Source organism: Mya arenaria, chromosome 4, assembly GCF_026914265.1.
Source record: "Mya arenaria isolate MELC-2E11 chromosome 4, ASM2691426v1".
NCBI classification, from domain to species: domain Eukaryota; kingdom Metazoa; phylum Mollusca; class Bivalvia; order Myida; family Myidae; genus Mya; species Mya arenaria.
Genome location: NC_069125.1, coordinates 47,537,437 through 47,564,011, shown reverse-complemented (window position 1 = coordinate 47,564,011; position 26,575 = coordinate 47,537,437). Strand labels below are relative to the sequence as shown.

Genomic DNA, 26,575 nt, shown 5'->3' with positions numbered 1-26,575 from the left:
ATTAACAGGAAGATTCAAACCTCCTGGCTCCTTGGTCAGTACATGTACATGTAGCTCATCTTATTCAAGTGGCAGGAGAACAAACAAATACAAAACAAAGCATATTTATACATAAACATTTATTCACATTTTAACAGAACTGTATATTTGGAATGACCAATCGCATAAAACAAAAACAAAACAATTATACCCCGACATAAACAAATATAATATAATACATGAATTGATATTTTCATATTATTGCATGAACATTTTGTGTCTTTTACAAATTTCAATGTGACAAAAAACATACATTTTAGAGAAAATTGTAAATATGTGCAGTACTAACAAAACAGAACAGCTACAGGTAGACACGCACATCAAAAACTGGCTTGTAAGTATGAAGTGATTAAACACAGGCATCATGATGGACCAAACCAGAAAACATTTGATAGCATCTAGCATTATAAATCAGCTAGTTAACAAGTTACAAATGATGAAATACCCTTAATGACAAACCCATTAAAATGATTTTAGAGAAGAATTTACTATGTGTACCAGGACACTTGAGTTCAAATAAGTCACCTTTGCTACCTTTAAAGGGACTAGACACCAGATGGTTCCAAAACCGACAAATATAGTACGTCCTCAAAACAAGCCTAGAATTATTAATACCAGCTAGTATGAGGCCGATAATACATCACTTTACATGCTTAAAAGAATATTTTGTCGCTGACCCGTTTAAAAATAACACATAATTGTTTCTCAGCTCGTAGTGTGTTTATTTAGCGTGTGAAAGTCACGTGATAAGTATAGATACATATACCGACGCTATTTTCATATTAACTGGGAGTTACGTGGCTGCGACAAACCCAGTAAATTTCTGAATTGGAAATATACACAAAAACTTTTAAAGATACATGTGTTGTAAGCGATGTAATACATCAGTAAGTAAAATTCAATGCATTGAGCGCAACAATATCAATTCTATGTTTTAAGTTTTTTTTTCTTGCAGTTGTATCAGCTGATGTCTAGAACCTTTATAGGAACTTTTGTGGGAAATGGATTAACAGTTTGGTTTGTGGTCACCAAGCCGGACAAGTGGGTTTCCTCCGGGTTCTCCGGTTTCCCCCACAACACAAGACCACACTCTCGCGTAAAATCGTGCCAACGAGAGTGATTAATATAATGTTGTAATAACTTGTTTCACAATCGTTGTAAAATAAATATGTTTAAACTAAACTAACAAACACACCATTAAATAAGAATCTTTTGAATTTCCAGAAGCCAAAACTGCCCATTTAATTATAATAGATAACCTTTGTGTAACAATATGTTACACCATGTTACGTTCATTATTGTTCTGCTTTACTCGAAAGTAGACAAAATTATAACTCTTCTGAAAATATTTCTTGCCCTGTTTTTTTTTTTGATATGTATTTTCTGGTTTCTGAACATTTTATGAGCTTGCCAGACAGAGGTCCTTATCAGTTGAATCTTATCACAGTTAAAACACCAGGGATTGAAATGTCAATTTAACATTTTCAGACTAGACATGTAATCTAATATAATGGATATATTGCAAGAAAAATAAATTAAGACTGCAAATAAAAGAAGAATAAATTGATATTTATGTAACCTGGTTTTTGTTTTATTCTAGATAGTAATTCAATAATTCTTTTGCGGAAAGTGAGTTATGAATGTGCATGGAAATAATACGAGCTTCTGTAATCTGTACTATGTCTGAAGAATTGCATTCTGATTACTTTAAATTTTAATGCCTCTTTAAAAGTGTGTATGAAGTTTGAATTAAATCTGGGCTTGATGCTTTGATCTCAATCTGGGCTTGATGTATTGACCTCAATCAGGGCTTGATGTATTGACCTCAATCAGGGCTTGATGTATTGACCTCAATCAGGGCTTGATGTATTGACCTCAATCAGGGCTTGATGCATTGACCTCAATCTGGGTTTGATGCATTGATCTCAATCTGTGCTTGATGCATTGATCATAATCTGTGCTTGATTCATTGATCTCAATCTGTGCTTGATGCATTGACCTCAATCTGGGCTTGATGCATTGACCTCAATCTGGGCTTGATGCATTGACCTCAATCTGGGCTTGATGCATTGACCTCAATCTGGGTTTGATGCATTGATCTCAATCTGTGCTTGATGCATTGACCTCAATCTGGGCTTGATGCATTGACCTCAATCTGGGCTTGATGCATTGACCTCAATCTGGGCTTGATGCATTGACCTCAATCTGGGCTTGATGCATTGACCTCAATCTGGGCTTGATGCATTGACCTCAATCTGGGTTTGATGCATTGATCTCAATCTGTGCTTGATGCATTGACCTCAATCTGGGCTTGATGCATTGACCTCAATCTGGGCTTGATGCATCCACCTCAATCTGGGCTTGATGCATCGACCTCAATCTGGGCTTGATGCATTGACCTAAAACATTGACATTGAACTTAAAGCTAGGGGCCTGGGTTTTGCTATCAGCATAATTCTTAAGTGTGGTGTTATATGAAAACAAATGTATACATGTAGTAAGGACATAAAGTGTAAATGTCAACAAAAGTGGTGGAACATTATAAAGAAATATTGACAATTCAAAATATCAATCAAGTAAACAGTAATCATGGCAATGACTTCCGCTTTAACATCCAGTTTAACAATAGGCATCAGATTGTATTTACACACACTTGCCACTAATTCATATTGGAGTAGCACTTCATTACTGCTCATTCAGTATTGACAATTGTTCCCTTATAACATTTCAGAAATGTTGAGCCAAGTAACAGGAGAGGAGACCTTATTTATGCCACATGTACAAAGTCAGGAGCCTTCTTATATGGACAAAAATAAGTTTGAATAAATCACACTTGAACAATATCATGATATGTCAAAAAAAGATTATTCCAAATAATTGTCTTTGAGCCGACATTCCTGTCATGTGACAAACACTATATATATGTGTCTGTAATGTATTTAAATGCATCAAAAGCCCATTTTTTTATAGATCTTATATGAAATTATATCTAGGGTCATAGTTTCGTATAAATACAATATGATATACATATGAATTGAACCTTATAGATATTATAAAGCTGAATTCAAAGTTTCAAAAAAGAAACAAAATCAGCTATATTCATGCATACATGTTCAGATTTTTGAAGTGTTATATTTTTCGCTATTTTTGGTTTACATTTATGAAGACTGACCTTAAATCATTGTACGAGATGAAAACAATTTTGAGGAAACAAAAAACTGTAGCCAGCCATCCTTGATGTATCTACAGTTTAAAGATTTGCTAAATTATACTACTATCTAAAATTGACTAAAATCTTTTAATTAAATGGGCTTCAGATATATGAATTGTGAGTGAAAATAAAGATTATGCATTAGAAGTTGGTATTACAAAAAACACAAATCAATATTAATGCAGGAGATCTCAGCAACCACTAAACTTTTGGTCCCCATTTTTCTGAGCCAGGCAGATCTATTGATTATAACACTAATGAATAACCCACCCATATTAACAATCAATCAGGAAGTTTGCATAATTCTCCACTAAAAATTGTGATTTCAATGTTTTCATGGGAAACAATTCAAGAATTATAATGCTGTCTAAACTGATAAACACAGATAAAAATGCATTATAATAATAAATGCCTAAGACACAGTAATACATGAAGTTGTAGAACAAGATTACATATCTCCATGAAAACAGACCTAACATGACAAGTATTTACTCTTGAAACTTGAAGACTTTGAGCATTATCTCAACTGCAACTGCACAGTCTGGTTTTAGTAACCCTTAACTCAACTGCACAGTCTGGTTTTAGTAACCCTTAACTCAACTGCACAGTCTGGTTTTAGTAACCCTTAACTCAACTGCACAGTCTGGTTTTAGTAGCCCTTAACTCAACTGCACAGTCTGGTTTTAGTAACCCTTAACTCAACTGCACAGTCTGGTTTTAGTAACCCTTAACTCAACTGCACAGTCTGGTTTTAGTAACCCTTAACTCAACTGCACAGTCTGGTTTTAGTAAAATGATTGAGTATGATACTTAAGGCAATGTTTTTAAAATAATCGTCTTGTTTTCCTTGGCATGCTCCTAGAAAATGTATGACACATAAATAATGGTGATAAACGGACTGTAACAATATTTGCAAAGCGTTCAATATACTGGCATCAGACATCTTGCATATAAAGAATACATTATAAGACAATTCATGTTATATGATATATTCCAAATGAACCAGCAGGCAATACCAGGCTTCTATTATAGGCCTTTTGGGAACAAATGGTTGCGCCTAAAAATAGAGTGAAAAATCACTGAAATCAGTAAATTTGGAATGGTATTTCAAGAAGTAACTTGTGAAAGCTGGGAGATTCAATAGCATCATACAACTAAGAATACCCGACCCATGGAATAGCTAGAAAAAGCCCTAATAATGCTCCTAACACATATCATGCACATTCTTATAAAGCAATTATCTTCAATAACTCTCATTTTTAGTCAGAAAGTATTGCTCTTTAGTCTTATATTATTTTTGTTTAACAGATGCCTTCATCTTACAAAAGATAATCTGAGTTATGTATTTTCTTACTTTTAATTCATCCTTGTACTTCCTAAATTATATGTACCGGTATATTTTCAACAAATATTGAATCAAAACTTCAGTTCCTGAATAACAGAGTTATAATTCTTTACAAACAAAAAAAGATACAAAAATAATGTTCATGTATAATAATGATAGTCAATTTTGGCAGCGATGATTTATAAAGTTATAACAAAGACAAATAATGAAATATAATCATAATATGTAGTGAAATATTTAAACTAGAAGTTGAAAAGCACCTTTTCCAAAAAATGAAATGATTAAAAGGGTGAACCAAATAAACAATGTTCCTGAACATTTGCGATACAAACACTTGTTAATGATTTCTCCTGAAGTTGCACTCTCACAGATTAACAGTGTTGTCTTTTCTTTAAATTTTGTCTCAGAATCAGCTGAATTCAGCATCTATGCCTTCAATTCAGTCAAATAAGATTAATTACAATAGAACAGCTCTCAATTGTTTGGAAAACTGTCGAAATTTTTTTTTTTTAAAGCTTTAGTAACACTTTTAGACATTAAACATCATTTTAGAACATTAATAAGAAAACAGTGAGATCTGATCTTTTGTCAGCAGTCTTATATCACTGGTTTCCAGACATTTAGGTACAAAATTGGCTATTCCAAGACAACAAAAAAAGTTGTCAATCTGTGAGAGTGCATCTTTAACAAAAACTAATATTAAGTAGATAAAGTCTACATCCATGACTCTGTATGAGCTATTTGCATATTATTGTCATAAAGACTACACTTATCATCATACAAATGTTTCAAACTTCTCTTTTCTTAAATAACCTAATGACTTAATGGTTTTGTACTGATCTGGTATCTCCATCATGGCATGCAGAGCTAATGATGTCTCAGGTTTCCGTGATTTTGATGTCACTCTGTGGTAATTCACAAACTGAAAGTTATCAAATTTTCTCTTTGGCAGTAGATTATCGAAGTCGTCCATTGTTTCCCATGGACCATCACCGACCCCTATCACAACGATGCTTAATGGATAATCTGACGCTTGAACAATGGCATCAATAGTTTGATCTTCTTCCGTAACTTGCCCATCGGCAATTATTAATAGAATATGGTATTGTCTTTCCTGTTTCACAATGTCAATGGCTTTGTGTATTAATGGAGCAAAATTAGTAGGTCCACTGAGTTGCACGCCCGCTGCAATGCTGTTGTATCTGTACAACACCTCTGCAAACCCTTTGCAAGGCGAACTGTCGGTATTGAACGGAAAGACACTGTTGTCTAAGGTTTCAGCGTCACCGAAACCAAACGCTGGAATGAGCTGATCTTCGTCAAATGGTTCTAATGTGTTTCCCATGATATGAATGACTTTTTGATATGGATTGATGATTTTTGAGCCGGTTATTTTATGCAAAGAGTTGCCACTGAATGTTTTGCGTCCCTGCCACTCGTTGCTAGCAGTAAAATCCACACCAACAATTAGGCCACACTTTTCTAGGCCAGCGCGCGCACATGCTCTACTGACCTCACTAAAACTATTGAAATGATCCTCGATTGCATAGAAAATCTTGTCATTATTATTTCTTTCAAAACCCAAAACCGATAAAATTGATGGCGTTTTCTGCAGTCTTTTTCGCCTTCGCAGATCAGCAGTTGAAGGAGCCATTTTTGTCTTTTCGCGTCGTTGGTAGGTGTAGTAAAGCAGTAAACCAATGAGGATTGATGTTACATAGGCTAGGCAGGCATAGAAGCTCATCGTCATGTTACCTCTCTCATCATGAACACCATACACTGGAAATAAAAGAAAGAAAGGTTAAGGGGGTCATACATTTCACAGTGTCAAAGTGCAGAGCTATATTAATAATATCTGTAACATGTTTTTGGAATGGAAAGGAAAATTTAACCGAACGGCAAGTTTGGAAGACAGTAATGAGGCTTGCCAAGTGACCAACCAAGCAGCTTGCCCGACAGTTGGTGTTTCGGATCTGGACTGAAAAGAGATGATCAAAAACTAAAGTCTTCCTAAACCATTTTAATATTCTATTTGTAAAAAAATTGACCTATAAATGCATTTTTGTACATTTTGCCAAAATGTGCATGAGACATAGTTTACTGAGGTCATGAATTGTAGTAATTTTAGCTCAGTATTTGATTTAAAGTAGTTCCCCTGAAACATTGTCTTTTTCAAAGAAGATATCCTTTCCTAACGTTAATATCATTTTTACAAATATATGTATTCAAATCCATTATATTGAATTGTCATAATTTCATTTTTCATAAATAAGACAATAAGATAAAAAGAAATGGTGCCTTGCTGCGCATGACTCATCTGGCATGATGGGGGGAAGGGAGTGCCAGATGGTATTTTCCAGCACGCCCAAATACACTAGAATGCGTGTTTAAGTGTGCAGTTAAAATATGTCTTTAGACTTGTATGGAAATGCAACAAATATGCAGTCTCCAATGGATATTTCACAGCAAAGACTTAATTGTTGACACAACCATTCTTGCACAATGTCTTATGTATTATTCAAAATTAAAGGCAAAAACTGTAATGACAAAGTAAAGGAAATAAAAACAATCAATGTCTGTTGCCATTTGTGACTGTTTCACAGATTTAAGGTTTTTACGACTAAAACCCTTAAAAGGAACATTCATCAATTCTCTTAAAATATTACTATTTTCTTTTTCCTTTTTTGGACTAAAATATGTCGTAGAGATCTGTGAGAGTTCTATCTACCTAATCTCTGTAAGTTAATTACGTTCCGCCTGTCAGAAAGGGAACCAAGAGTAATGACTTCTGTGAATTACTAGTAACAGTCTGAAAAAAATATCTAACAGGAACCGAACTAGCCAATATGTTGACAAATATGTCCCTAGGAATTTTTCTAGAATGCCCATGTCATGTAATAGGAAATGGTGCATGAAATAAAGGAAAGACTAGACAGCTACAAGAGGCTATTTTTCAGATATTCGTTCGACTTTTCTTATTATTTAACCACTGCGCTTACTTTCTTTCCTATTTGCAATTTTCTTGTCAGCCCAAGTAGAGCTTACTTATATAGTCAAAGCCAAAAAGTCTTCAAATTAATGTACATGACTGGTATTAGGGAAAAAAATCTAAACAAACCAACATAATGACATGTGTGTGTCATTTGTGAGAAAAATGTCTTGTTTTGCTTAAATGGTAAAATGTATTTAACAGTGTTGGCGCAATCACATAAAATCTTTTATCACAACTAATTGGTTCTCTAGTTAACATCTATTATTTCCGTTTAAATTGATTAAAATTCAATTAAACCAGAAAATCACAAGCAGACACCAATCCTTGTCCATAATTCTTCAATTTAACAAAGGGGCATAACCCAAAAGGTAATTTAGCCAGAATTATTGGACTCTTACTTAGAAAAATAACTCAACAGGAAGTATAGCCAGAATTATTGGACTGCTTTCATAGTTGTACAATAGTAACATTGGAAAGATGAGAACTAAGTTTCAGGTTGTCTGAATGGTTTCTGAGTCATGGCAGTTCACTGGTTAAATGCTTACAGGGCTTGCACATTTTCAAGATTTGAATAGTAGGGCTGTATAAACATGATAATTTTTTAACAACAACCAGAATTAAGCCAGGGAAGTCAAATAAAAGGCTTTCGACAATACCCTGTTGTTGTTTTTTATTGAAAATCCCCAAGACATTAACCAATAAAAAAAAAGAAGATTAATCATGTTTCAAAATTCAGCTCAGAATTTTTGAGAAAGAAGGTCAAATTTCTTTTCAAGAGAATTAAAGAGGGGATTCCGTGACGAATGATGTCACTAAAATTCTGCAATTTATCAATGGCCACAGAAATCATCATTGGAATCGCTCATTATATCAGACCTTATGGAGACATGATCTGAATTTGTATGTTACAATCAACACATTTCAGATCTTTTACATGATAACTAAATAGCATCCTAGCATTAGGTAAGTGTTTTTACAACAGCAAATCACAGGAGTGATCACTTCCTCCGCACCCCACCTAAAACACAAGACATTGGAAAGAGTCTCAGGCAAAAAAACATGGCAACAATGTGTACCATATATGGAAACAAAATTTCCTGTGTATGGTTATGCAGAAACACATTCTTATTACAATAATTTTTGGACTTTAGTCATCAAGGTCCTTCATGGAATTTCACACTCATAAATTTATGGATGCTTTCCACTGTTAACCATGAGCTAGTTAAAAAAAAAAATTCCCGGGAATATGGATCCCCCAGTGGGCGACCAGGGGATGGGTCGGAATTCAGGGGGATTAAGAAACCATCATTAAATAAAACAACCATCTAATATGCATCAATCAGGGACCAATTGTTATTACATCTCACTGTAATAAAAAAAAACTAAATTAAACAACATTTTAAGAAACAGAAACAAGATTATAGAACTACAAAGAGATTCCAATGCTTGCCAATTTTTAAGTTGCTCATAGCTCAAAAAAACTTTCAGCCATGGTGATGGCATTGGCTATACACCTTCATATTAATCTTCTGAACATATATACCAAGTTTTATGTTGTTTCTGTTACTTTTTTCATTTTAAATAACATCTAACAACATTTTGCACAACCTCCGATTACAGCACCAAGAGTATATGAAAACATCTGCACTTTTTCTTTATAAATGAAAAAGCTTATTATAATAAAATGCACAAAAATCCAAGATTTCCAATGCCTTAAACAAATTCCTTGAAATGACCCTTTATATCACGATGTAATTCCTTAAAATGATCCTTTATATCACGATGTAATGCTCATCCATGTCCATGAAAATGTCTCTCACTTGATATGGTTTTCTTTGCCCAGTATATCCCATATAGGGTCACCTAAGCTTCTTTAACCCCGTAACTTATAATACAATGGCTACCCCGTATAAATACATAGTTGCAATTAAATCTATCAAGATTTAATTACTACCAGATAATTTAACCCAAGTGGTTGATGATTCTGATAACATTAAATGGAGATTTAAATCAATTAATAAGTGGTATAGATATGACATGATGTAAACATACTCACAGGTTGTATACTGGCTATTGATGCAAAACATTAATTTGTATATAAGCCAAGCCACTTGTTGATTGTATGATTCCCTTGAGGACACTCATTAGTTTGAACTCATTAGGACTGGTGTTCTTAATAGAATTCTAGATTCCGATTCATATCTAAATCATTTGTACTGTAACATGATGTCAATCATAGTTTTCATGGCATTTATATACGTAGGCCTTAACATGAAATAGGTTGGGGGTTATTAATATTTTTTAAATATATAGATATATATATTTAATTTTTTTTAATTTCATTTTCGAAAATATCCAAAGGGGTTTGCAGCTATTAACCAAACATAAATAATGACCTGAAATGAAAATAATTAGAGTTTATTTATTTTATTTAAAAAAAACCCAACCTACCAGTACTAACCCATATTTTTTTCAAACCATAACCCAAAACATACCCTTTATTTGGTTTAAACTAACTCATCTACATGAGAGATGGATGATATACATGTAGGTGCACAATAACCAAGCTACGACAGCGATGGCATTAACCAGGCCATGCAAAATGCTTCATTATTCTTTAAATAGTATCACTAAAATGATTTCAACAGACAGAGTTACTAATTATATAATGATCAATGAGTATATTAAGCCATTAACTTTTATAATTCTCTTGTCGTTACAAATATGCAATACATCACCATTTATAAAGAAAATTCCTCTGGAAAAAAGGATCCCTCCAGTACACTCAATTTAACTCCAGGAGATCGCAGAGAATTTATGGTTAATATTTGCTCTTTACAAGAAATAATCATATAAGTAATAGCTTCCAAGGGAACAATCATTAAATAGGCATACGTCTAGGGTAGGTCATATCGCTACTGCTGTTTTATTGCTTCCATTATAAGCTACTGTGCATGCATGAACCTCCAAAGGACCCACTTGATTAAAACTCATTTTCGTCAGATGTTCGCAATCAAACTCAGGCTTGGGCGCAAACGCTTAAAGATCATGAAAAATACTTTAACATATCTTCACATTTGTTGAAATTACAAAAGGAAATTTCATTAAGGCCGGACAGTAATACCGTATTCCATGAGAATGCAGTTTGTGTCTGCTGTCAGCGTATGTTTAAATCAAACTTAAAAGTTAAAAACTGTTGGTTCCGTTCCATGTGTCAACTTGCTCATCCGATCCTTGTCCGCTAAAATTGCTGGTTTGAAAAATACATAGAAATAGTTGCAAATTTTTATGAACTTTAATGAACTAAAATCCAAAACAATAATTCTATGAAGGAAACATATGGAAAATCAAACTTTTAAGTCTATATTTGTTAAATTTGAACTTTCCTATATGAAAATGAAGTATTTTAATAAAAATCCCAACATCTTTATGATTAAAAGAACTGCAACAATTGAAATACAATGGCTTTTTAATATTCAGATGATCTTTATAAAAATATGATTTTTCTGTATTCTTTTAAAGGGACTGTCATGTGTGTGTCACAGATTGGCACCAAAAAAAGTTTTTTTTGTGACGAATCTCAGGACAATTATCTAACAGATTGGGTTACGCTTTGATATCATAATTGTAAAAAAAGTACCAAAATGTAAAAAAAAGAAGATTGTGTCGGAGACCGGGTTCGAACTTGCATGGCCAAAATTGAAGTCAAGCATCTTATTCACTGAGATACAAAGGCTTATTCTTGTCGGGTGACAAAATTAAGTTATACACCTACCACAGTAATATCACGTGATAACACCGACTAGCCAATCACGCGTAAGGATTGAATTCTACCTGGTAGACATACCCAGTAATCTTTTTTAATGGGGAAAATACGAAATAACTGCTAAACTTAAATAAATTGTAAACTATGAGGCACTTCAGTTAGTAAGTTTCAATGCATTGTACACATCGATGCCAAGTTTATGTCAGTTTCCGACAATTTTCTTTTTTTTCGCTATTTTATCATACGTGAGACAGCCCCTTTAACAGACACCTTGAATATGTTTTCCAATATGAAATTTAAAATAGAGATAGGAACATATTACATGTTATCTAGGGAAGCAATGACAGACTGTACAGAAAATACTGGTCTAACCTTTGTATATCCATTTGATTCAAGTAATTTTGGTAAATAATAAATATGGTATAAGATCTTGATTTCATATAATGCACTTTTGTATAAATATCAATGTCACACTATTACACTGTCACACTATTTCACACCTGATCTCACTAAATTGTGACTCAGATGACTCAGATATTTAAATATCCCAAGCATGACTAACATTAAATCCATGAATTATGTCAATAAAGAAGACATATATCTGCTAATTTTCCTAATGAAAAAATTCTAATCTGTCACAGCACTGGTTCTACATACAAAAAAGCCAGCTGTTGCAGCATCAATAGAATATTACATGACACATGATATACATGATTGTCAGCGCTTGTGTATTTTTATCGGCAACAAGTTAAGAATTGCTCCAAGTTTCAAATCATTACAACTCTGCTCCACCAGTACAGCTGGCTTTATCTGCATGTCGCCTCGGGCATTATAAAACATTGCAAATTATTTAAAGAACAAATCCAACTTGCAATCAACCATTCATCAACTTAATTGTTTTACACCTTCTCTACACTTCATCAGAGTGATCAACTGTATATTACCCTTGGCATGGAGGGTGGTGTTAAACACTGGATCCTCCATGGAATTCAGTTAATGTTTATGAATGTTTGACAATGGTCCAATAAAGACTAAACAACAAACAAACTGTCATCATTTCTGATAACAAAACTGCATGCTGACATTTCTATTTGGCAATCCAACATCATCCGATTTCATGGTATTATGGAAAACACATGATTTATAGCACATATTGTTGCATTATTCAGTACAAGACAGATTGAAATTGCATTAGCGCCATAATATAGTTGTGAAATTCATCTTCATTTTGAGACAGCTTTATCTCTTGCGCCACTACAAAGCACCATTTTATGACCCTAACCAATCTATCAAGGTGCCAAACAGAATATAAATATCTTCAATTCAATTTGTGATAAACCTGAGTCAGACACATATGTGACATAATAGAACACCCCCTAGGGATAAATAAGTAATACGGTAAATGCAATTTTGATGACATTCAAATATCAAAATAACTTAATTATCTTGTAACATCCGCTTTTTCATAGATTTTTCATAAATCATCACTCAATACAAACAATATGAATATTTAAAATGCTCTTCTCCCATTTTCCGTCATTAAATATTGATAATTAAATTTGTGAAATCATAAAATCCAGCTATTCTTTTCTATCTTATAATAAAGGACCCCAGTATATAGGATACATGTATATACCTGTGGATATTGATCATAAAGCTTTGCAACATTTTTCATTGTTTCATTGTTTATACAAATGAGGAAGCATTGAGCTATGAAAGATATCTTAGTATAAAGGTGCCTAATAAATGTTTAAGGCATAAATTCATCAAACCGTCAAGTATCTCCCTGATCCTTTAGTAACATGATGAATTAAGTGAGTTCCTCTGAAAAAATACAAGATGCCTGAAACTCAAGATGTATGGGACATTTTCAGAAGGTTATTTAAGGTCAATGATATGTAACAGAGTCAATCACATTAACGTGGTCAATTGGAAACCAGTCATTTGGTAATGAAGAAATGCACATGTCTCAACAAGCCTTGTACTTTCATAAATTTGGATTTTGCATGCTACACACATCAATTCACAAGTGTTGTCTGTATTAAAAGAATTTCTGTTTGCAACAAGAATATGGAGAGTTAAAGCTAATTAAAGCCTGTTGTTTAAAAACCATGTCATGCTACAAGAGTTTTCTGTAAGACGGTCAATTCCAGTCATTGCCATGCTACAAGAGTTTTCTGTAAGACGGTCAATTCCAGTCATTGCCATGCTACAAGAGTTTTCTGTAAGACAGTCAATTCCAGTCATTGCCATGCTACAAGAGTTTTCTGTAAGACGGTCAATTCCAGTCATTGCCATGCTACAAGAGTTTTCCGTAAGATGGTGAAGTCCTGCCATTGCCATGCTACAAGAGTTTGCTGTAAGATGGTCAAGTCCTGCCATTGCCTTGCTACAAGAGTTTTCTGTAAGATGGTCAAGTCCTGCCATTGCCATGCTACAAGAGTTTGCTGTAAGATGGTCAAGTCCTGCCATTGCCATTCTACAAAAGTTTTCCGTAAGACGGTCAAGTCCTGCCATTGCCATGCTACAAGAGTTTGCCGTAAGACGGTCAAGTCCTGCCATTGCCATACTACAAGAGTTTGCTGTAAGATGGTCAAGCCTTGTCATTGCCATGCTACATGAGTGCTACAAGAGTTTGCTGTAAGATGGTCAAGTCCTGCCATTGCCATGCTACAAGAGTTTGCTGTAAGATGGTCGAGTCCAGCCATTGCCATGCTACAAGAGTTTGCTGTAAGATGGTCAAGTCCTGCCATTGCCATGCTACAAGAGTTTGCTGTAAGATGGTCAAGTCCTGCCATTGCCATGCTACAAGAGTTTGCTGTAAGATGGTCAAGTCCTGCCATTGCCATGCTACAAGAGTTTGCTGTAAGATGGTCAAGTCCTGCCATTGCCATGCTACAAGAGTTTGCTGTAAGATGGTCAAGTCCTGCCATTGCCATGCTACAAGAGTTTGCTGTAAGATGGTCATGTTCTGCCATTGCCATGCTACAAGAGTTTGCTGTAAGATGGTCGAGGTCTGCCATTGCCATGCTACAAGAGTTTGCTGTAAGATAGTCATGTCCTGTCATTGCCATGCTACAAGAGTTTGCTGTAAGATGGTCAAGTCCTGCCATTGCCATGCTACAAGAGTTTGCTGTAAGATGGTCAAGTCCTGCCATTGCCATGCTACAAGAGTTTGCTGTAAGATAGTCAAGTCCTGCCATTGCCATGCTACAAGAGTTTGCTGTAAGATAGTCAAGTCCTGCCATTGCCATGCTACAAGAGTTTGCTGTAAGATAGTCAAGTCCTGCAATTGCCATGCTATGAGAGTTTGCTGTAAGATAGTCATGTCCTGTCATTGCCATGCTAAAAAAGTTTGCTGTAAGATAGTCATGTCCTGCCATTGCCATGCTATGAGAGTTTGCTGTAAGATGGTCAAGTCCTGCCATTGCCATGCTACAAGAGTTTGCTGTAAGATGGTCAAGTCCTGCCATTGCCATGCTACAAGAGTTTGCTGTAAGATGGTCAAGTCCTGCAATTGCCATGCTACAAGAGTTTGCTGTAAGATGGTCAAGTCCTGCCATTGCCATGCTACAAGAGTTTGCTGTAAGATGGTCAAGTCCTGCCATTGCCATGCTACAAGAGTTTGCTGTAAGATGGTCAAGTCCTGCCATTGCCATGCTAAAAGAGTTTGCTGTAAGATGGTCAGGTCCTGCCATTGCCATGCTATGAGAGTTTGCTGTAAGATGGTCATGTCCTGCCATTGCCATGCTACAAGAGTTTGCTGTAAGATGGTCAGGTCCTGCCATTGCCATGCTACAAGAGTTTGCTGTAAGATAGTCATGTCCTGCCATTGCCATGCTACAAGAGTTTGCTGTAAGATAGTCAAGTCCTGCCATTGCCATGCTATGAGAGTTTGCTGTAAGATGGTCAAGTCCTGCCATTGCCATGCTACAAGAGTTTGCTGTAAGATGGTCAAGTCCTGCCATTGCCATGCTACAAGAGTTTGCTGTAAGATGGTCAAGTCCTGCCATTGCCATGCTATGAGAGTTTGCTGTAAGATGGTCAAGTCCTGCCATTGCCATGCTACAAGAGTTTGCTGTAAGATAGTCAAGTCCTGCAATTGCCATGCTATGAGAGTTTGCTGTAAGATAGTCAAGTCTGTTCCTAGAATGATCCTACAATTGCCATGCTACAAGATTTTGCTGCAAGATGATCAAGTCAAGTTCTATCCTATTTTTCTTCTTCCATTACTATTTTTTTCCCTGTGTGAGAAGTTTGTTGTAAAACAGCAAAGTACCATTATAAGTATGTCTTAATCTGTAAGAATATTTTCTCTGAGTGACAAAAAATGGCTGTGTTTTCACTGTGTATCAGAAGTTGGCAATATAATTGTCAAGATCAATGCTAGAATTACATACCTTCCTATACTATGTTTTTGCTTTATGACAAAAGATGGCAATTTGATCCTAGAAAATGCCTTTACTACCTTGTTTTCTGAGTTAGTAGTAGATAATCGGGTCTTTTTTCAATTTCTTTGATGATGGTTACTAGAACAACATTGAAGTAGTTTCAGTATGAAAAGTGTCAATAAATAACTGTAAAACTTGAACCAAAGCCTAAGCAGCACTGAAACAAATAGAAAGGCTTGCCTGAATCCTTTGAATCCAATGAAGGCGACAACCATTGTTCGATACGAAATGTATATAAAACATTGGCTAAATATTCCAGTGAGCTTTTAATGCATTCTGCGATATAAATACATATAAGAGAGACCTAGAAATAATTTGGTTCATTATCGTATCTATATAATGCATTTTTTTTACAAAAGTTTTTTTTTCCGATTGAATGCTGCTCAAATTGCCCTATCGGTATATCAGCTTATTAAATCACTCAATTCTTGTAAATTCTTTGTAAAGTGCATCATTTATTCATAAATTCTCGAAAGGCAAACTTTTATCAGTAGAATGCATTGAAGCGAAACAGAGGAGGATAAAACATGGGTTATGAGTTGAAGAATAATCCATGATGAGCCAGTCGTCTTCTCAACCGCAGCGGACTGTGATGTGAAAAAGAATACTCTTCAATAATCGGTAAGGTGGTATGTTAAGAAGCTAAATCACCACAATATATTTCAACAATGTTGTCCATTATGTTTCATTAAGATAGTGCATAAGGCCTTTGTTTCAGTATATTTAAAGTAAAGAAACACAATACCTTCGAAGAGATGGTGAAGGTTGAATGGGCATAGGCCAATAATGACATTATAATCTTACATATATAAGGATTATATATGTTTTAAACTTACCTACTTATAATTCTGATAATGCAAAACTTGATTTTAACAAACATTGTGAAGGGAACAATATTATTTTTGTCAATACATAAGAAGGGCATAGCTAGCCCTCTATTCATGTGGATTCATAATTGTGCAAGGGGGGTTCGGGGCATGTGCCCTCGGTAAATTTTGAAAACAATTGCAATCTGGTGCATTCTGGGTGTTCTGAGGTGCTTTATTTAGTACTGGAAAATGGCCAGTTTTAGGATCATGTAGTCAAGTACGCATACTGCAAATTTTGCTGATTTTTTTTCTTTTTTCGGAATCATGTGGACTCAGCCGCGTACTCATGCACAGGTTGCTACGCGCCTGCATAACATAAAGTTTATTTTGATGTAATAAGCATGTACAGCTTAATATCAAAATCAAGTGTTTTTCAATCATGCATATGGCATATAATTGTGAGACATTATAGTACAAACAATACACACAAACTAATAAACACAGTTTTACATGAGAGTGTATAATTAAATAAATAAAATTACTTAATATTACACAGGAATGTTGATTACAGAATTTCTTACTTTATGCCTGAATATAAACATATATATAGTTAACTTATATAAAAATTGTCCCTTTCACCATATAAGGCGAAAGTAATTGTAGTTACTTAATCACTACCAGTGAACGTCTTCTTCATGAATTTTCGATGCAACCTTTATAACTTCTCTGACGTGAAAGACCTTCATAACATTGCCCAATAATTAAGAATTAAGGAAAAATATGCGTTATATTTAATATAATTGATTTCAGTGCAAAAGAATCAATCATAAATAATAATAAGAAAATGAGAACAATTATTGAATTAAGACCACAAAAACATCCCATGAAGAAGATAATACAAATTAACCAATTACAAGAGGGCCAATATATGACCTTATTTTGCTGTACCTACCAAGGCAAGCTTTTGTCAAGAAAGTCATTGGTTATAAGGAAAATGCAGTTAGGTTTGATAAGGATGTCCATGGTTGCTGAGGAATGTGATGGTTTAAAGGTGGTCAAGCCATTACTGAAGTAATCATTTGGATACTAAGCAAAATTGTGGTTGCTAAGGAAGTTGATGGTTGCTAAGGAGGCCCATAATTGTTTAAGGAATAGATGGTTGCTAGAGAAGTGAGTTGCTGCTTAAAAAGTTACAGGTCACTTAGAAAAAGAGTGTTGCTAAGAAAGTCTGTGGTTGCTATGAGGTCAAAGGTAACTAAGGGAAATGATGGTTGCTATGGAAATAATGTGATATGAGTAAGTTGCTAAAGTACCACTAGACAAGACAACATAGTTACCTAGTTATGAACTCAGCTCTTGGTACTGCAGTTTTGGACATAAAGATTCTTCAATGTTTTCTTAAGTACTGTAAGTCTATGCATATTAATGTCCCCCAGGGAAGGGCCAACACTGACCCCAGTAGCATCATTTTATCTAATTTGGCAGTGAACTACTAGAAAATAACTATGCTCTAGGCCTTTCTGTTTTGGAAGAAAATATTTTCTATATATGTCTTCACAAGGGAGTTTTAAGAGATTTTCCTTTTCACCACGATGTATGTTTAAAGAGGAAAAAGAAAATGCTGCTGACCAATATGCACTGGTCTGACCTAGTTTTTGACCCAAGATGACCCGTGTTCATAGCTAAGAAATGTTCTGACCGAGTTTCTCAAAGATTTGTTCATGATTTGATCATGTGAAAGGAATAATTAACTTAACACAAAATGTTGTTTTATTTTTGATCTAATGACCTAGTTTTTACCAGAAATAACCCATATTTTCACTAGTTTTAAATATAATTTCTGAAATATTATGACAAAGTTTCATGAAGATCTGATAAGATATAAGACACTGAAATTTTTTGGGGGGCAAAATTGTTTACACCCATGTTTTTGTATGAACAAACAAATTGGTTTAAACTTTTTTTGAAATCAGCCAGTTGTCACTAAGGAGATGAATTTCAAAATTTTCCATACAGCAATATATATTGTAAACTAGTCTGTCTCCCTGGCAGCCATGTTTTAAACAAACCAACATGACTTGAAGGAATATGGTACAGGAACGTCCACAGAACATCTCTGTGAAATAACTTTAAAATCAGGCCAGTGGTTTGTGAGGAGATGATTTTCAATGTTTTCCACAGAGCTTTTTACAAAAATTCATGGCTTGAAAATATAGATTTATACAGAGTCACCTGAAAAATTGAAATTATATAGAAATCCGGTAAGCAGTTTCTGAGAAAAAGCCTTTCCATTCAGTTGCCATGACAACCATTTTTATGCAACTTAGAAGCACTTTTTTAAGGAACATACCTGTAAAGTTTGGTTGAAATTGGCCCATCAATGTTGAGGAGCAGAAGTTGTTTGAAGGAAAATGCTGATGATGGGCAACAACCTGTGACCGACACAAAGTTCACCCTTGAGCAATTCATGCTTAGAAGGAGTTTTGACAGTGTTACACTTCCATCGGAAATTTAATTATTACACTAACAAATCATTATTCTTTTATTTTACTCAAGAATTTTTTCTTCCTATACAATGGTTTATCACTTACGTCACCACAGAATGTCATTCCAAGGAAGATAACATTCAATTACTGAGGATTTAGCCTTAGCAAGTGCAATTGATTTATACAATTTTCTAAGCGCATTCCTAATATACCCGGTTATCCGTGGTATGATTGTGCTACCTGAACATGTATCTGTATATCATATAAAAAAGAAAATCTTTTATCAGAGAAGTTTAAAAGCTGAGTATGAGTTGTTGTTTTTTAAATATTTATTTAAATCTAATTCATTTATTAAAGAGGCTTGCTCATGTTTTGTTAAATGACCTTTTTTATTGATGAAATAGAGTGTGGCAAATCATTTGGAGTGTAAAAACTAAGATAATGATGGCTGGAACCTTTTAATAAATGTTGATATAAAAATATGCACAAATAATTTATTTGAAGTAACTCTTTTCAACAAAAGGCTTACAGTTAAATTTATCCCACCCTTATGTAAGAGTCCTTGTGGTCAAGCGGTTTTGTTGTCAGTTTTCTAATCTTTTCTTGTCCATAGCTGGCCTGGGTTTGCTCTCCGCTCAAACTGGATTTTTTATACTTTAATTGTATTTTTTCTAAAACTTAGGTATCAAAGAGAAGAGAAATTAGTCTTCTCAGATGCATTACCGTGAAAAAAATCCCAAAACAAGAGCCAGGGCATTAAAGATACATACAAGCTTGAAAAAATCTTTATGCACTGTAGTTGACCAGAATGTATATACTAAAAGTGAATGCCTTTAAAAGACCACTTATAAGTCAATATCAGTATGATGTACATTTAATATTAAGAAACCTCAGTATGTTAAAAATTATGATAGCTTTCATCTCCTTCTTGAATGGGAAGTGCTAGTATTAAGCATTGAAAATCACATGTTATTAAGTGATAGAAATTTGGACATTAACCAAGTGTAGCCCTTTTAGCAAATGTATTAAAAGAGGATTGAATAAAAATACTAATTCACTTACTCTATTTCTTGATATATCCCACAACTCAAGCTATAATTTTTATCAATTGTCTTGTGACTAAAGCAGTAAATTAGCACTAAATTAAAAACCAATTTTCTCACAGTCATTGTGCTCCATGAGTTGACAAGTAAATCCATTTACAAGTTTATACATACAAATGTGGATGATTATTGGCGTGTGGCCCGGAAGGCATCAATATCAACAGGCATGGTATTGAAATTCACCACAGGCTGATTATTAACGCTGTCCCAACTTGACCAGCAGATAGCTGTGACCAGGCTGTTTAAACCAACCTCTGAACATAGTTCCAGCTGCTGGATGATCTACTGTGTGGTTCATTGACAGTACAATATTACCATATATATAAGCTGCTAGTTATACTTCACAGATATGCACTATAGCTTCTTTAACATAAAGGCTATACTAGTCCGACCAATTTACCAGTGTTTAAAACTATTTTTTCTTATCGAGACAAACAATTCAAATTCTACATTTTTATCTACAAACTGTCGTTTAAATAAAAGCTTTTAGTACTAAGGTTCACATACCAAGGAATAGCAAACAGTTTTATCTACCACTACTACTTTAGTATCAATATTATAAAAGTTCATGCTCTGTAAACGAACCATTCCCTGGTGATGCTTCAGTATACCAACCTCACAATGTTTTAAATCTTTACAAAGAAATGAAATTATAATCACTTTTTCGGTCTTAATAAGTAAATAACTTAATTTACACTAATATATTATGCTTTTTATGTACTATGAATGAAACTGTATTTGCTTCATTAATGGTTGATTTATATGAACAGAAATAGAAATAGGATTACCTGTATTATTATGATTACTATCCTTCAAGCTTAACTTTTATACATGAATTAAACATACTAAGTCAATTTAAAAACAATAAAAAATAATATTACATTAACACACATCTCATGAACAAAGCTTTAAACAAAAGCTTATTATCATTTTACCAAAATTAAAATTCTGTACTTTAATGTTTACCTTGTATAAGATGAATCACCAATATACCCAATGTTTTTGTCACAAAGATCTATATCCAATGACCAAAACCACTTCTATACCTGTCCTTTAATATTAAATGATGTTTACAAAAATATTTACTTCTGTGTATCTATGACAATATATAAATACTAGGTATTATAATTTATCCATTCAAATAATCCATATTGATCAACTATTGTGAAATAAGCCATCATAGGGGAATCTATATGTTTAAACCATTCATTGTGTTCAAAACTGTGACCAGAAACAATATTGTTTATGTTAAGTTACAATGTTAAAGGTTCCATTCACCTTGAAACTACAAACAACCATATATTATGATTCTTTACTAAACTGAACACCTCCAAACAATTTTGAATTATCCTTCATCAGCATGGATAGAAAATTGTTAAAATATTCCAAGCGTGTCTGTATTAATTATGTACGTTTTCACTACCTTATAAACAACAATCCATCACTTAGTCGATCTAAACATCTGAAAAATGGACAGCTTCGCTCATTATTATAAAACATCTTAAGTCATTTCCTATCTTTCGGCATTTTTTTGAGTTCTTTATTGTCAAATAACAAGTAATGTATAAGTTTTTTTGAACATTAAGCTGTGCATTCTAGATAGAGTTAATGAAAATAAAGTAATTGTACCGTATGACCAGTTAGATACTTAAATGAGGAAAAAGATTTAAGTCAGGAACTTCAATGAGATGTTTTATAAATACAAGCCCCTGACTTTCTTTTATAATCTCACAACTTGTTCATACAATATTTTCCAAAAGGTTGATATCAGATTCAAAATTTAAGAAGAGTATTGCGAGCAAACATTGTCATGTTTTGATATGTTATGTATGTTGTTATTCATGTCAGAAAATAACTCATAGAGATAAAAGTTTCTTGAAACAATAAACCTGACTTTAAAGATTCTTGTATCTTAGGCCTAAAAAAAAAATTGTTTGGTTAGGGTTACATCCTTAAAAAAAATAGGTAGGGTAGGTAGGCTTTTTATTTTTTTTTATTTATTTTTTTTATTAGGTTTTATATAAGAATATAATTTTCATCATTGGAGAATGGTGTTAAAGCTATCTTCTGTACAAGCATTTAAGGTTTAAACTTAATATTAAAAAGCAATTAAAAAAAAACGAAATATTTTTTTTTTTTTTTTTTTTTAGTTTTTCATTTTTTTTTTCAAACTGACTATAAAAACGGTAGGGTCGGCGCCTATTCCGTAGGTAGGGTCGGGTAACCCGAACCAAATGTATTTTTTTTTTAGGCCTTATACACACTAGCACTTGACTGTATTTACAAGAATATTGCAAGCTAACCCTAACATTTGTCCATATTTACAAGATTATTGCAAGCTAACACTAGCACTTAAGCCTGTATAAACAAGAGTATTGCAAGCTAATGCTACCACTTGACTGTATCTACAAGAGTAATGCAAGCTAACACTAACACTTGTCCATATTTACAAGATTGTTGCAAGCTAACACTAGCACTAGTCTGTATTTACAAGAGTATTGCAAGCTTACACTAGCACTTGACTGTATTTACAAGAGTATTGCAAGCTAACACAAACACTTGTCCATATTTACAAGATTATTGCAAGCTAACACTAGCACTAGTCTGTATTTACAAGAGTATTGCAAGCTAACCCTAACATTTGTCCATATTTACAAGAGTATTGCAAGCTTACACTAGCACTAGTCTGTATTTACAAGAGTATTGCAAGCTAACACAAACACTTGTCCATATTTACAAGAGTATTGCAAGCTAACACTAGCACTAGTCTGTATTTACAAGAGTATTGCAAGCTTACACTAGTACTTGACTGTATCTACAAGAGTATTGCAGGCTAACACTAACACTTGTCTTTTTTTACCAGAGTATTGCAAGCAAACACTAGCACTTGTCTGTATCTACCTGAGTATTGCAAGCAAACACTAGCACTTATATGTATTTACAAGAGTATTGCAAGCAAACACTAGCACTTGTCCATATTTACAAGAGTATTGCAGGCTAACACTAACACTTGTCTTTTTTTACCAGAGTATTGCAAGCAAACACTAGCACTTGTCTGTATCTACCTGAGTATTGCAAGCAAACACTAGCACTTTCTGTATTTACAAGAGTATTGCAAGCAAACACTGGCACTTGTCTGTATTAACAAGAATTTTGCAAGCAAACACTTGCCTGTATTCACAAAAGTATTGCAAGCAAACACTAACACCTGTCTGTACTTACAAGAGTATTGAAAGCTGACATTAGTCTGTATTTATAAGAGTATTGCAAGCAAGTTGATCAAGATGATTATCTAGACAATAACTAAAACTAGAGATATGGACCTTGGTTATTGTAAGTGTTTATTGTCACTGGTAACATGCTTGTTAAGTAAATCATTTTTTTTTTAAATTATGGCCAATGTTAACTGTGTGCATGATTTTTAAGACAATTACTTGACACAGTTATGTGCCTTGCTACACATGTGCAAATAGTGAGTGGTAGTACCATGTGCACTAAGTTTCACTTGCACGGTTTCTGAGTTACAAATTAAAAAATAAAACAGTTATAGGATTTAAAGAAAGCACAGAAAAATCACATCAGCGAACAATGATTTTCAGATGATGCAAGAAAAAAGGTAAACAAGTTCTTGTAGAAAACATCAAGGACAGTCTGATGGGACAAAATTGTGAAAGATATACCCAACCCCACTGATATCATAATGGATTCTGGTAATCCAAAGTAGTGTTTTAAGTTTATGCTGGCTCTAATGAGGCTTATATTTTAAATGATGAAATTTATAATATTGATTATTATTGTGAGGCTATAATGGCCATATAATCGTGTTTAAGCCCCCAGTAGCTTCATGTTCCAGTAAACTCAAGTTTTATGGACAGTTCTAAGCTATTTGATGCATGTGTGGTCTGTTTGTGGTCTGTTTGTGGTCTGTTTGTACATGTTGTATGTGGTGTTTGAATGTAGTGTGTGTATGTGGTGTTTGTATGTGTGTATGTGGTGTTTATAAGTTTGTGTTTCCAGTTCTGTGTTGTTTTGGCCCTAATGCTCTTTGCTTCTAAACAAGGTTAAGATTTAAATTTACTGGGCTTGTCTGTGTGTTTTTCATAATATTATTATTAAGCTCTCTTGAACTCATCTGGCTGTTCTTATAATTTTTCAAACAGAACTACAAGCACATATGCAAGTGATACTAAGTTACCTATCTTTTTTTTAAACAAAAGTGACTCTTTTTTAAAAAAAATGAATTTGAGTTAAAGTGTTTAAATTAAAATTAAAAGGAGCCTTTATCATTTCATTAGTAAGTTTAAAATCAACGTGTAACAATATTAAATTATTATTCTAAAAAGTACTAATGTAACAAATTTTTATAACAATAATATTAATTTTCTGTTTCATTTTTAGCTGATCTGGTTTTTTTGTCATTATCATCAACCTGATGCACATGCTGCCAGAGACAATAGTCATATGTTATAGCAGGCTTAGCTAACATTATTTATTGAGTTATTCTCTTTGTCTGAATGAAAAAAAAAAACCCAGAAAAATGTTGATGTTCAAAAATCACATAACTCTAGAGATCTTGTCTAAAATTTAAAACATCTGCCACATCTAGAATAATATAAAGATACAAGGCAGTTGTTTAATAGTGGTCTTTAACCTTCGTCGTTTTTTAAAAAGACATCCTTAAAAATAAAACAACTATCCATTAGTTATAAAGATTGATGAGGGGGGAAACACATTAAAAGGTGATCCTTGCATCAATAATCAAGTGGCATTCAATGAAAATCATTTAAAACAGTAAAAAGTGGAACACTTACATATGTGAGGAAACTTTCAGGGTTTGCAATCCTCACGAAATAATATTAATGCGTATCACCGTTAGAAGGTAAACAAACACATGTGGGTATTATTTCTATAGTTTCGATACTTAGTATGCATTGTTATACATTTAATGGAAGTAATGACATATTTGATAACGTTTTGTTTTTGTATTTTATGAAAAATTTGTAAATTGCTCGTACAGAACTATAAAATTCCATTTCAAATGATGTATACTTTTTCGGACAGACTAATTCGGATAGACAAATACTAAATACTGACTGTATTTAATAATTAATTGTTAAGGATATGCTGCACGGGCACATTTGATCTAAAGATGAAAAGTAAATGATTTAGTGGCTACATGATTGGAAGAATAGTTTACATGTTTAGAACAGTGATTATGCACTTGTCAATTGTAGTCATTCTAAAATGCCGTCCAGGCTTTTTTTTTTTAATGATGGTTAGCCTGGTCCAGGCTAACCATCATTAAAAAAAAAAGCCTGGACGGCATTTTAGAATGACTACAGTCAATTGTAACCACGGCTCCCCTAGGTCCGGGGAATAGCGGGTAATTTGACTTTCGGTCCAGCCAAGCCAGGGTAATATCCCTGTCCTGCGGGGACAAACTGCTGGTAGAATCCCCGCCAAATGCACCTGCGCCCCAGGGACTCTTAAGTAAGGCCCATTCCCGGCCATTTTTGGCTCAAAGATAAAACCACCGCATTCACCAGGTACCGTGGGGCAAGCTGAAAGGTAAAAACATGGCCAGTTTCCTTGGCTATCCCTGGTATATCCCCGGACCTGGGGGGGCCGTAGTTACAACTGACTGGTGCATTAGTTCAAGAATTATGTGCGTTTAGGAAACTTTTGTAACATTTGGATATTCATTTTGTTCCCTAAACGCCACAAGTCGACTGATTCATACCAATGTAAAATATATTCTTCAACTGTAACTCCACAATACTTAATACTTCACTGTTCAATTAAAACACAAAAGTTACAATTTAATTATTTTAGCCAATACCTTTTACTTATTACACTTTAGTGTTTTATGAAACAAAAATAATTAGTTTTATTCAGATCGAGTTCTGTCAATAAAGCATCGCCATTTTGAAACCATCTAGCGGGTGCCTGTTATCTTTCCGCTCAATATACTTAGCGCTGGGATCTGTCATTCTTGGCTGGGTAAACAACAAGTGGGTTATGGACGCGTGGAGTCGACAAATAAAAAATCGTCAAAGACTCTGAAGCGGCTGTTTATATGGACTATTCAAAAATGGGGTCAATCCTTATTATAAGAAAGTAATAATTTTATTAGGATATGCTTTGCAGGCACATCCAAAGTTAGAAAAGAAATGTTTCATTTGCTACATAATTGGATACATTTCTGACTTTAGAGGCGGTGCCTCAATTGCAACCCCAGATAGGCCAATAATATTACTACTATATTAGAATCAGCGCATTTTATGAATAAATTTTCAAATGTTTTAATGTCTTCGTATTTATTGTAATAAGTTTTAACAGCTATTAAAAGATTATAAAATTCTGGTTTTATTTA

At 33.9% G+C, this 26,575-nt stretch overlaps 2 protein-coding genes across 15 annotated transcripts in view; one reads left to right on the top strand and one right to left on the bottom strand.

Moving 5' to 3' along the window:
- The window catches only part of LOC128231364 (zinc finger HIT domain-containing protein 3-like), a 36,386-nt gene that overhangs the window by 333 nt on the left and 9,478 nt on the right, over positions 1-26,575 (top strand). Inside the window, exon 1 of one of the 4 annotated variants that reach the window (XM_052944088.1) lies at positions 25,047-25,081. The exons of 1 other annotated variant lie outside the window; for it this stretch is intronic. In XM_052944088.1, coding sequence (XP_052800048.1) covers positions 25,062-25,081 — 20 coding nt within the window. In that variant the 5' untranslated portion in view covers positions 25,047-25,061. Of the gene's footprint in view, positions 1-25,046; positions 25,096-25,664; positions 26,320-26,575 lie in introns of those variants that run through there. 2 more of the 4 variants (XM_052944089.1, XM_052944086.1) reach the window with 2 other exon arrangements.
- Positions 101-25,056, bottom strand: LOC128231362 (uncharacterized). 11 transcript variants are annotated; one of them, XR_008260358.1, is made up of 3 exons: positions 18,964-19,035; positions 2,039-6,374; positions 101-1,863 (listed from the first exon to the last, which is right to left on the bottom strand). XR_008260358.1 is itself a non-coding variant. In XM_052944079.1 (2 exons), the coding sequence occupies exon 2, from the start codon at positions 6,343-6,345 to the stop codon at positions 5,371-5,373; it is 975 nt and encodes a 324-aa protein (XP_052800039.1). In that variant the 5' UTR covers positions 6,346-6,374; positions 25,014-25,056; the 3' UTR covers positions 101-5,370. The 11 variants fall into 11 exon arrangements, 9 of the variants coding, with proteins under 9 accessions (XP_052800039.1, XP_052800042.1, XP_052800044.1 ...); XR_008260359.1 differs by having other exon boundaries at positions 2,089-6,374; XM_052944079.1 differs by lacking the exon at positions 18,964-19,035 and adding an exon at positions 25,014-25,056 and having other exon boundaries at positions 101-6,374.